At 40.0% G+C, this 13,777-nt stretch overlaps 1 protein-coding gene across 2 annotated transcripts in view; it reads right to left on the reverse strand.

Moving 5' to 3' along the window:
- Positions 1–13,777, reverse strand: part of prdm11 (PR domain containing 11) — a 36,392-nt gene that overhangs the window by 16,301 nt on the left and 6,314 nt on the right. For both annotated transcript variants that reach the window (XM_023817122.2, XM_023817121.2), the window contains exons 4-6: positions 8,643–8,902; positions 8,464–8,531; positions 6,646–6,833 (exon numbers count right to left, since the gene is read on the reverse strand). In XM_023817122.2, coding sequence (XP_023672890.1) covers positions 6,646–6,833; positions 8,464–8,531; positions 8,643–8,902 — 516 coding nt within the window. The remainder of the gene's footprint in view (positions 1–6,645; positions 6,834–8,463; positions 8,532–8,642; positions 8,903–13,777) is intronic.

The following is a 13,777-nucleotide window of genomic DNA, read 5'->3' on the forward strand; positions in this document are numbered from 1 at the left end:
ACCCCTGGTGATCCCGTACTGGATAAGTGGCTGAAAGATGGATGAAATAAAAATATTATAAACCACTGCACAAAATAAATCTAAAACAACGTAATGTGACACACTTTATACAGTTGTCATTCAACGGTCTAATGTTTTACATGAACTTATGTGGATTGTTGTCAGATACGTGATTTTTTTTTGTCAACAAGATATAAACTGCTCTTGCTTTAACAATGATTTTAGTTAGGTAACTATCAAAATTAAGTTGTTAGCATCCATGCAAACAACCGTCACTGTGTGGCGCTGCTTCAATTTTGGTGCGATTTGTCTCAAAATTTGATCAGGTCTAGATTTTCACCCTTACTGCGTGTCAGCAAAGGTTAAAAAAGATCTGTCAAATACTTTTCAGGTATAACACTAATGTAATCAAAATTCCAGTTTCTCACCCCTACAATATGCCTGCAAAGTTTGAAAAAGATCCATAAAATACTTTTACAGTTACTGTGTTCACAAGACCAAGTTTCTCCTACATATGCCATTCCCTGCCACACAGTGCTGCTGCTTCATTTTTGCTGCAATTTGTCTGAAAATAAAACCAGGTGTCAATCTTCATCCATATAATATTTTTGTGAAGTAGTAATAAGATCCATTGAATATTTTTGGCTTATCACATTCACAAGTTCAAATCCCACCTGTAGTCACCCTTCCCTTTACTGCCAGTAAGCAGCGTTACTTCAATTCAGTTCACTCATACAGTATGTGTGTAAAGATCCTTCAGATAATTTTTCAGTTATCACACTAATGAGAAAATGTCTATGAACTGGTCCCAAAACCATTTTTATTCCCCGTCCAGGAATACAATGCAGGCACTGCTTGTCACATTGCAGAAAACCCAGAAACTTTGTTTTCTATAAAGGCAACAGACTCTGGAACTGCACATCATCAACTGGACTGCTGCAGTTCAAAGATAAAAGGACCTCAAATGTCTGCGAGACCCCAGTGTCCTGAGCATGTACCTACATGCCATCAGTTTGACATTTCTGTACTGACATTTCAATATGACACAGAAACGCTTCTAGTTACAATTTACAGAGGAGAAGATGTCTGGTTCAAATCATGTGGTTCACATTGCACAAAGAGGCCAACATGTCTCAGGAGATTAGCTGCAATACACCGCAATTATTGGTTACATAACATCATGACACCTATATAGAATATAGCTGAGACTCTCTGTATAGCTCAGCTCAGGCTGTGAGGAATACTGCAAGCACAGAGCTGCAGATGAAGAGCTAACTAGCTCACTACACACATCTGAGCCAGTTCTCTTCTACTTTCAATTACAGTTACTACCAAGACTGACAACAGTCGTAATTATAGACATTCATTTAATAGAGTGACGGCAGCAATCAGAGTGTGTGTCTGTCAGGAGGCAGTGTGCTCTTCTTGTGTTGTTAAGGGTTCCTCCCACAGTTCAACAAGAGGCTGTCAGCTAATCTGTTAACTTTAGACTAGCCAGTGGCAGACAGGGGAGGTGGAGGGTAGGAGGAGGTGGCTCCTGCGTCCAGTTCTGGGATAACAGCTGCCTTTATCCTGCCTGCAACAACAGGACCCTGACTGGACGAGCTGATGTGTTCATGGGTGGCTGAATAGATTCTACACACAGATGTCACAATGAATATTCATACCGATCAATGAGCCACACATTTGAATAATAAAACTAGAGAGCCTGGGACTGGTACAAAGCCCTGCTATTTTAACAATTGCCAAAATAAAGCAAGTGAATATTCACTGAAATTACCCAATAGTGTATGATACACACACTATGTTACTAGCGCCTTTACAGCATGTGCTGGCAGCCTCAATAACCCATAACATACACATAGTAACTTGTGTAAATGTGTTAGACAGACTGACAAAAAAGAGGGTTGTCCCCATAAACGAAAACAAAACAAAATGTTAACAACTAAACGTGTTATGTGACATGCGTTTTCATCTCTTGTTTTAAAACTACCACTAATTTATTTCAGAGATACCGAAGAATTAAGCACAAGCCTGTTGAAAACTGCCTTCCATAACAATATGGCTCAGGCTTGTGAGATCTGGCCTTATTCTGGTAGCCTGCTGGGGAAAACTTTGCAGTCTCCCATCAAGCTCTGTTTTTACCACGAACAACAGGCATCAGCTGGCACATGCTGGAAAAATGCTGGCAAGGTAGTATGTGAAATTAAGACCTTACTACTGGTGAATATGAATATGCTTACTTTACCCTACTTTTATTCTTGTGTTCCTGTTTTAAGTCATCTTCCATTTCCGAAGACCAATTCCAATACTAAGAACACAAGTACAGAGGATGATAAAAAATCTCCAGATGTGGTCTTGCTCCACACTAGAGCCCTGCGCGGGACTATTTTTTTAATCCCGCTCCCGCCCACTCCCGCTGAATTTCTGACCATTACCGCCCACTCCCGCTGAATTTCTGATGATTCCCGCCCAATCCCGCCCGCTGTCTCTGTCACTCCCGCCCGCTCCCGCCCACGACAATCTAAAACCCGCCCAATCCCGTGAGATTTGCGTTGGGTCCCGCGGGATCCGCGGGATCCCGCTCCCAATGCAGGGCTCTACCTGGGAGTACAGCAACGGGGAAGGTGTGTCGCCTCAATCCCGAAGTGCCAGATTTGTGCCCGTTGTACACTATCGCTTTGCCGCACTTCACACAACACACAAAGTTCAGCTATTTACCCTCTTTGTTTGTTACAATTTTAAAGTTTTTCCATATCTCAGATTTCCCCAATTTTAGTTTTGTTTTATATTCTCCCTTTGCAATTTTATTAACAACATCAGCTGCATCCTCCATCCTGCTAAGCTAACAATTTTGGGACCCGCTGTCTATTTTTATCCCGCCCGCTATCTCTGTCACTCCCGCCCGCTCCCGCCCACGACAATCTAAAACCCGCCCAATCCCGTGAGATTTGCGTTGGGTCCCGCGGGACCCGCGGGATCCCGCTCCCAATGCAGGGCTCTACTCCACACCAAATATCAAGAATACATTGGTTGCATCCTCACCAAATGAGACTAATCCCATGATTCATTGCCCCCCAAGTTCGCTCTTGGATGGCAAGTTAGCAAGACTGGTCTTGCCAAGACCACAAATATGGTCTTTGCGTTCTTGGTATTGAGATTCGCTACGTCTTGCCACACCACAAAGTATTCTGGGATTTCAGTTACACTAATTCTGCATAATGACTGGCACCTGCATAAAGTCTGAACTTATTTCACTAAATTGTGCAATCTACGACTGCTGCGGTTAGTCCCTGTAGACGTTGACATTGACATTGTGAAAACAGGGTCGTGTTTCCACATCATTTACATTACCTGGTGACGCAGCTCACTGGACGAGCCTTCTAACCCAGGTTACTAAGTGATACTGGTAATTAGTGAATCCCATTTAAGTCTCACATTAACAGACTCATTGGGATACCGCAAATTGAGTTTGGAGGAACAAACCATTCGGCATAACAATTAGTTAATAATCAGCATTAAATAATAATTAATTAAATTTTAATTTATTTCAAAACATATTGGTGGAGATATTAAAACTTACCTGAGCTAATAATTCCTACAATACTGTGGATCATAATATCCTCTTGGACCTGCAAGAATCTGTGGTTGGCATTAAGGAGACAGTCCTCTCTTGGTTTCGCTGCTATTTAACTGATTGTTATCAGTTTGTCCACGTGAACAAGGAACCTTCCAAGATCACCAAAGTCAAATAAGGAGTCAGACAGAGATCAGTGCTGGGTCCAATACTGTTCACTTTATATTTGCTACCTCTTGGTAACATTATCAGAAATCATGGTGTTGGTTTTCATTGTTATGAAGATACACAGTTATATATATATCTGTTAAGCTGGATGATGGATCACAGCTCTCTCGGTTAGTCTACTAAATATCCGGTGTTGGATGGCAAATAATTCCCTTATGTTAAACACAGAAAAAACAGAAGTACTGTTAGTTGGTCCCAAGGCTGCTTGAAATACGTTTGACAACCTCAACCTCAGTGGTCTTACCACCCAACCGACCACAGTGGTCAGAGATCTTGGTGTTCTGGTTGATTCAGATTTATATTTCAATGCTCACAGAAAAATATTACTAGAACTGTGTTCTATAATCTATGGAACACAGCCAAACTTCGGAAGATGCTCTCTTTTCATGATGTGGAACAACTAATATATGGACCATAATATCCTCTTGGACTGGCTAGAATCTGTGGTTGGCATTAAGGAGACAGCCATCTCTTGGTTCTTAATTCCTTCCAGACTGGACTACTGCAAGGCCCTCCTTTCTGGTTGCCAATCTGGATCCTTACATAAACTTCAGTTAGTACAAAATGCAGCAGTCAGTGTTCTTACAAACATTTGATCATATTAGCCCTCTTCTATGCTCCCTTCATTGGCTTCCAGTTAAATCTTGCATTGACTACAAAATACTGCTATTAATTTATAAAGCACTGAATGGCCTTGCACCAGAATCTGCTGGCCTTATACAACCATCCTCGCTTTCTTCAATCTCAAGGAGCAGGATATCTGTTAGTACCTAGGGTAGAAAGAACTACGGCAGGCTGCAGAGCTTTCTCTTATAGAGCTCTTCTAGCTCTAATTCTAGCTCTAGCTAACTGCTCACTCCCAGTTAGACCTATAGTGTGAGGTGTAGAGCTGGGTGGGGATCGGTGCCATTGGCTTTGGATGAACTGAACTGTCAGTCTGTCACTCTAGCTTCACACTCTCTTGTGGAATTGGAGTGCTGACATTTCAGGGACTCCCCATGCCTGCGCTCCCACCTGCCTCTCCTTCCTACTTATGTTGCCATAGCCTTATAGTCCAGAGCTTACATACTGCACTCACCAAACTGTTTGCACTGCCTCTAGTCTCCCCTACTTTGGCTAATTGCACATTTTATTTCCCCTACTCCTCCTGGGGTGTGCTACCTGGATACCCCAAATTTTCAAGATATCCTGCCTGCCCTGCTACCTACGATGTCTCCACTACCTGTGACCAATCTTACTAGTGGTAAACAGGCACAAAATCATTTGCTATTTTGATGACGTGCATGCTTGGTGTGAAAATGAGGAATGCGCTGGTTTGAAACAAGCAAAAGCACATTGCATTGTACTTTTTGCTGGTGCAAAACAGGGCTCTTTGTCTTTATAGTTGCTAAATACACTCATTATTAAAGCCATAATGTTATCTGTCTGCTACCTTGGAATTTCCATTGAATATGTGTTTGTGAAAATAGACATTCTGTATGTTGACTGACTGTGCCAGTGTGTGTTCATGCGTGTTGGGCTTTATGGGCCAGTGTTATTATTGTAAGCAAAAACTGAAATGAAAACGGACACTAAATTTTAGAAAAATCGTCGGACTTTAATATGTAAAAAGTACCACACCACCTCTGACATCTTTTTACCTTGTTTAACCACAATATCTCCTCTTTTAACCTTCGTCCTGTGTTAGCTTTCTGTACGCATCTCTTATATTAGACGGGTCAGTACCGACCCGTGTCTTAAATCAGCCATAAAATACCCTCAAAACAATTATTTATCATCCAATTTGTTTCTTACCTCTTGGTTACCTTGTTAGGCTTCCTTATCCATGAAATGATTGGTTTTAATATTTTTGGTGTGGCTTTCTGGACCTTTCTTTTGACAGCATACCTCTGGTTTTCAATGAAAAATAATGGTAAAATAAGCCTTAAGTGAATTAAATAAATAAACTGAATTGGTCTTATCTTGCCTTACATGTCTGGGCATGCCTTGCCTAATGAATTTTTTTTATGTATTCTCTTTTAAAAAATAGATTTTCCTGATGCAGTACACAAATTTATGTGGTGCTTTTATGCATTTTAAACTTAAAAAGGGGTCGGTGCCGACCCCAACACCAGAGCTGTTATAATACCACCTTTTTATTTAGTGAAAATTTAAACTACTTCCATAATTAAGTACCGTAGTGATATTAAATGAAAACAATTGTTATAATGCATTTTAGGGTTTTAGCATAAAAGTAATTTTGTTAAAAATAATAAAAATAGATGAGTTGATTTTAAATACTGATGTTGACAAATTTCGAGTGTCGATGTCATCATCTACGTCAACTAATTGTAGCAGCCCTACATTTCTGGGCAAGAAGACATACAAGAAAACAGCAAATAGAATGCATAGATATTCTAAAACTCTAAAACACCAAGATATGCTACCTAATGATATTTAATTACTCAAACAATCCTAATTAGGAGGTTAGTTGACCAGCCAGCTTAGTCTGTATTCTAATGTATGTTCCCACATACATGAAAAGATATAGTTCAGCAACCCATACTTGCATCTGACATAGTTTGGCTTTTATTTCCTGCTCAGATACAGCTATAAAACACATATTGTGCAAAATGGTGCAATATACCCGCTTTAAAATCACCATCACATAGGCTTTTGCAACAAAATTCAACATTTTAGCTAGCACCTCATAGCTCCCCCTATTGTTCTGAAGTGCAAATAAAAGAGTATTTAGGTTCCAGGAGTGCCTGACCCGATGCTTGTTGTATTTACCTCATGAATCACAAAACGCACAGGATTATTGGAAAATACAAAGAGGTGCATTGTGGGTGTTGCCTCACCTGTGGCCAGGTTGCGGTTAATGCTGTCCTGGGACATACTGTGCAGCCGTGCCATGTAGTCCTCGCTGTACCACACTCGGAGCTTCTCGCCCACCACTAGGTCACGACACACGCGAAAGTAAATGTGCTCGCCATGTTGAAAGGCTGTCAGGTTCCTCTCGCCATCCTCGGCCGAGGTCCGCACGTACCTAGGGGTCAAACAGGGTCAACCCACATGAATGGAGAACTGTGGCAGGCTAAAACAAAGAAAAATTCAAAACATCTTTTACAGAATAAAATAATTTCAAGTTTACAATGGTGTGATACCGATATACATCAAACTATAAATTTTGATCTGTTCCCAGGCTAACTACATGCCGTATAATACTTTCTACTGATGGCAGGCAATTGCAGCATCCACCCAGCCACTCTCCCAGTCTCTGTAGTGTTTGTGAGCTTAAACACCCCATAGTGTTTAATGGCGTATTCCATTTGCCTTCGGATCCGAATTTCGGTTGCCGAGATTACGTCACATCCGCTAAAAACTCGGGGAAAACAAGTCAGATGCGTTCCATTTGCCACAGAAGTAGCAATACCATGGGCCCATATCAAAAAGTATGATTTTTTGCTTAGCCGGACAAGGACAACTTGTCGGATTAAAGGTACCTCAGTTTAAATGGCCTTTATCTTTGTTCACTTACAATTAGCCCGTGCTACCTTAAATCCGGAAAATAATCTGACTAATCATGAAATCCAATTCTAGCCCGGTTAATTGTTAGCCATTGTTTGCAATATCAGTTGATAACACATTATACGCTGTGCTTTACGTATAAAACTCCATAGCAACACGTCCACAGATAAGTTGGACGGTATAGTGTGTGCGACCAATTTAATGAGTCACAAATGAGAGGTAGTGCTTATACAGTATAAAACTACACTTCTGTTGATAAAGGGTGCAGCCATCTTGGATTCTGAACACGGGATCCTCTGTGGTGCTCCGAGATATTTCTTGGATCTCCGAGAAACGGGAGCGCGCATGTCGTCACTCCCGACTTCAAAACTTGGAATCCGACTCGGAATCCGCGAGTTCCGAGGGCAAATGGAACACACCATAACAACATGTAGTCTGGTATTGTGTTTTCTGTGTTTAACCAAGTTTTCCCAAGCTAAGTATATGTATGTACTAAATGCCCACGTCTGTCATATCATATCATATCATATCATATCAATTACATTCATTCCTTCTTTCTACAACTCCTCTGACATGTTTGATGACTGCATATTTCATTGAGGGTCTCCATCTTTGGTTCTTATTTTAATCCCATGTGTGAAGCATTTTGAGCTGCATTTCATAAATGGAAAGTGTATACAGAACTTACAAACTTTCAGACATACGAACGAAGAGGACTGTAAGTCCAAATTGTGTTCGTTGGACTCCCGTTTCCTGTCCGCAACATAATTTTTTTTTTCTACGTGTCAATTCTGCCTAGTACAACTTGTGGCCGCTACTCCCGCCGTGCAGCAGCGTAGCGTGTGTACTCCCAGCATCCTAGTTCTTTGTACTTGCCTATACCCTTAAAATGATGTTGAATAATGACTTACGAACATTTCAAGTTATGAACGAATGTTCGGAACGTAACTTGTTCGTAAGTAGAGGAGCGTCTGTATAAATAAAAATCATTATTATCATTATTATTATTATTATTAATAATAATAATTAAAACTATGGAAAGATTGCTAACCCAGAAGAATACCTGCCTTTCCACAGATTTCCACATTGGTCAATTATCCCAGTCAAGTTGTGGGGGCGACACAAACAAAGATTCAGCTAAAAATTACCTCATCCAGTTTGCCTTTGTTTCGTCACTACCATCAATGGATTTGTACACATTGTTGTCATCAACAACCTGAGAAAATAACAATCTGAAATTAGTTATTTTCTTTTAATATCATGGCTGCTTACCAAAAACAGAAACTCCCAGCAGTAATAGTCAGACTGCTCTTCAATTAGGGCTTACCATCCAGGAGAAGAAGCCTGAGGATTTATCCTGAGACACAACTTCCCCCTGATAGGGGCCAAAGAGAGCCCCTTTTGGGATATCCTTGTCCACGCAGCACACGTCCACTTCGTCCCCCTCCTGAATGACCTCAATCCCAGAGGGGGCGGTGAGGGCTGCGCGGTTGGGGACCCCGAACTCCACGGGAGTGTCTGGCACAAATACTGGAGGTCCGTGGGTGGGACACTCCTCTATGAAATACTCCTTGCATTCTTCACAGACTGCGGGGAGACCACAGAAGACGAAGTTAGCAGCTGGCCGTTACGAAACACTGAAAAAGGTCATTATGAATCTTGTAACATTTTCACAATTATTAATGACAAAGCTTCAATTAATCATCTCATTAACGAGATAAAGTACCTGTCACAGATTACAATGTAATCTACTCGAACTTTACGATACTCACCTTATGGTAACGCTAGATTGTATTAACATTAAGCAAAAAATTTTATGTTACAATAGCATAACATTTATACGGTTTTTAAAAGACACTGACTTTGAAACTGCTTCATTTTTCCTCCCATTTCTCAATATTTCTAATGATTCCTTGAACACTTTTATTTTCAACTTCAAACCACATTCAGATAATGTGACACAAACGCGTAGTTTGAATGACTTTTCAGTGGATTGTTTTTCCAAATCAAGTGACATATATTTGTATATACAGACACTCCTCTACTTACGAACTTTCAGACATATGAACAAACATTCATATTGTTTAAGTCCAAATTGTGTGCATTGGGCTCCCGTTTCCTGTCGGCAACATCAATTTTTTTTTTAGTACGACTTCTGGCTGCTAACTCCCGCTGCGCAGCATTTCCCATACTGTGTACACTTATCATATACTGCCATACCATAGCATATCTGAAACAACAGCTCTAATACTGCAATAGGTAACATATTATATAATATTGTTTGCTGTTAGAAGCGCTAAATGCATAGCTTATTGGGAGGGGTGGTGTACCCTTCTTACTAACAGTTATAACTTTCAGTATTATAGTATTTATAGCTACTACTTTTGTCTGTGCCTGAAAATTTAAATTACATGTAATATAATTAGCTTTGCAATTAAATTATTATCAGTAAAATCCCGAATATTTTCAATTAATCACGGTAATAATTATTAGGTGGTCTCATTTGTATGATATTTGCAAGGAATTTGAGTCATTTATGTTGTTTACGTACAATGGATGGAGCGACTTCAAGACATGTCGTGCTCTACGCCCCTTGGCCTATAGCGGGAGACAATCCTGACATGTCTAGAAAATATACGTCATCGGGTACATGCGCCCACATGTACATGCAACCACAGCCATCTGTAGCAAACCTCGATGACACTGCCCCCTGTGCGCAACCGAAAGTGTGAAAGTGCACATGGAAAAATGAAGAATGAATTGGCCAGTAGGCCTACTACATTTTTCCATGGGCACAGTCAATGCATGTGTACAGCAATAATATTCCACCAGACCAAAAGAGGGCAGATGTGTTACAACAAATATAAATACAAGTAACATTTTGAAGTAGGATTAAGGAAAAATCTGATTTATTTCGACAAGTCTGGCTCATTTAAGTGAGAGTTCTGTTCCATCAACGTGTCTTAAATGAATCCCTGCTGAGCTACCATAGTAACTTAGGCGAGTGAACAAGTCTGCTCCAGACCAGGTTAACTGTCTCGCTTAGTTAAGTGTTATCTCAAAGAACGTCTGACGTTTGGGAACAGATTCCCAAAAGATCGCTCTGTCGGATGAAATTCCGCGCTTTCACTACTCATGTCATGTAATCTGTTGAATTATGTGTCCTCATCTGTCATAATATTTTACATAATGTGACTGAATTATTTTGTTTACCTGTAAGGTGTAATGTACCAAAATGACATGCCCCTATACATTTGATTTTACGACCATGATCTTCATGTGCGAGTTTATTACCTACAGTGCGTTTTTCTGTTTTAAGTGATGTTTTTGTTTGAGTTAGCGGGAGAGTGAGTCTTGTAAATATGTATATATATTAAAAAATGGAACCCTGTAGTCGGTGCTGTGAGTAAAAGTAAGACGAGGAAGCAGAGAATAAAAACCATCTTTTCTGAAGTAATCCTCTGTGTGATATTTCCATAATATGGAGAACAGAGCTGAGACTGCAACATAATCAATACAATAAAGCCTATAAAAATCATGTTTCAGTATTCCAATTAATTCCAAAATAATTTAAATAAAAGTGTACCCATATTACAAAGGTCAAACATGAAATGCAATGACTGAAATTGAAAAAAAAACCGTAAAAATTATATGAACAGAAAGATATTTTTTATATTTTGTTTAGTCACAGTCTACTTTGAACGTTTATTAGTGAAAAGCAAAGACAGGATACGGTTATTTGTGCAGAACATTTCACACGGATGCGATTGAAAGTATTTTAATACAGAATAACATTTCACAGTAAGAATGACATGTGAACTCAATCCAAAAGGTTTCCCCATTGGCTACTGGGATCGAACCAAAAACTTTCACGGTGTAAGGTGACAGCATAAACCACTGTACCACCATGCCACTGTACTAGGCACTTGTACCATTTACATAACTTATGCATTTAGTCTGTCTGCAATTCTTTGTCAAGCCAAATCCCTGGATTTATTATTGGCCACAGTATCAACTTTTATCTTAGGAATGGGCATTTAACGTCAAGTCCATTTACCATGCTGGGGGGGGGGGGGACACTTTTTCAATCTCCACACAACAACACATAGCGACCGAAGTACCAGTAATCCCGTAGTTCTTATTTCATTTTTTGTTAGTGATAATATTCATAGAAAGTATGCTGAAAAAACGCGCCTGAGAAATGTCCATACCGAGATAAGCTTACAAGCAAAGCGAGGATTTGGTATGAGAAAAAAAATATCTTTCATAAACCACCTAGACCCCTACGAGCTGCCCTGGTGGGGGAAGGTTTGGGGCAGTTTAAAATGAATTTTGGAGATAATTAACCAGTACCCATACTTTTGTTGACTGAAATTTGGTGACATTTTTAAAAGAATGTGGGAGTTTTTGAAATTATGTAAAATAACGGTAAACAGCAGCTCTGTCTTTTTATTCCTGCTTACCTGTGCATGTCTGAATGTAACAGGTTATAGCTGCATTGATGGCCAGTGTTGTACCAACTAATGAACTTGAACGTGAGCGTAGATCAGTTTGGCTAAAGAGAACGACACACAAGTAGTAGTAATAGGCAAAAAAAATAACTTTAATACTGTGATGTGTCAGAGGCGCACTTTGAAAAATTATTAAGTGATTTTCTCGCACATCCCTTATCTTGATCAGTGTTGGGCTCTGATGTGCTGGTCATGACAGAAATGATTTGTTTATATCAATAAAGTAGACTCCAAGAGCTTTATAATGGTAGGTGATGCTACTGATATTTTAATTTCTGATCAAAAATTTCACTTTGGATTCAGAGCAGCATATAAAAACATTAAAAAACAGAAACGATGATCGTGAACTAGTTCATTTTAATCTGTGTAAACTGAACTTTGAGCTAGTTCTGCTTGTGTGAACTTGCAGAACATTGATGACAGTGATATTAATACAGTGGTACCTCAGTGCTCGACTCATTAGAACTCGAATTTCTTAAAAGTCGAACCAACCAGTTCGAAAAAAAATTACCTAGAACTCGATCTGAATCTCAGACGAGCAGTATATGTAGATAGATAGGACATTAAGCCTTTTAGAAAACTGAAGTATGCAAAGTAATATTTGCCTCAATATATTGCAGCCCTCTTAAAACTTGGATATTGTTTATTCACCCTTTCAGTTTATATGATATGATGTCATTTTATTGCAACCGACTACACAACAATGTTGCATAGTTTCGCACTATTAGTGAATAAATCTGAATACAGACACAACCAATGCACTGCCACCTGGAGAACGAGAGGTATCCACCCACGCTGACAACTGGGGGGACACGTTGTCCACACTGGGAAGGTCTTGGAGGCCATCTGTTGGGCAGGGCTGACCTCAAATCCAGCCAAATGCCACCTTAAGCTGACAGAGGCCTGTTGGCAGGGTACCTTATCAGAAATGGCCTGCTCAGAACTCAGACAAAGAAGACTGAGGCAGTCCGTAACCACCTCAGCCATCCACTAAGAGCCAGGAATGGGTTTTCGTAGGTTTGGCAGGTTATTATTGGTTCTTTGTCCCCATTTCTCCTCAATAGCTACCCCCTTTTGGACCTTACCCAAAAGGGACAGCCTCAGCTGGTCATCTGGAGCCGCCACGCAGAGTGAGCCTTTTTCACGCGGCGTTAACCTCCCACCATATTCACTCTGTGCACATCTTCTCAGCGGATACGCCAATTTCCTTATACTGTCCAAAAACATTAAACTTACTGTATGTGTGACTGACTGTATGTGTGACTGAGTGTGCAGCCTGCAATGTCTGGTTGGTTCCTGTCTTGCGCCAGTGTATATATAATAACAGGTACACCTGATTATTCAATGAATCATCAGATAAATTGGTAGATTACTTGAATATTGATATAATTGATAATGACAGCCCTAGATAACTCTTAGAGATGAATGATGTATTAATAAATCAGTATTGGCCGATTTTGCTGGACAATATTTAAACCTTATCAATTTTCAAAGATAGCAGCACCAGAGCTAAAGCCATAACTACTAAAATAATAGAGATTGCAATGTGTGATCAGCTATTTTCCTAAGTGCAGGTCGAGGGATTTCATCAGCTCAGCTGTCCACTTAGATCAGATTTGAAAGTGCCAGCCAGAAAAATGTTCATAATTCATTATTGTATCTGGCCGGAGATCAATCATTCATTTTCCACAAAATAAACAAAATGATGTAATGTCATTCCGCTAAATGGCTTCAGCAAGTTTGACAAGTTTCACCCTCACAAACTCCCCAGCAAGTTGCTCAGAGGTTTGCCAGTTAGGGATGGGCAATATCGTATCATTTGCAATATACTGGGGAAAAAAAATCCCCACGATAATAATTAGTCTTCCTGCGATAATAACGATAAACTCTAAGGGCTCTATTTTCCATCCGTGCAAAGCACGCTGCGAAGTGGTTTTCACACCATGTGTGA

Source organism: Paramormyrops kingsleyae, chromosome 13, assembly GCF_048594095.1.
Source record: "Paramormyrops kingsleyae isolate MSU_618 chromosome 13, PKINGS_0.4, whole genome shotgun sequence".
NCBI classification, from domain to species: domain Eukaryota; kingdom Metazoa; phylum Chordata; class Actinopteri; order Osteoglossiformes; family Mormyridae; genus Paramormyrops; species Paramormyrops kingsleyae.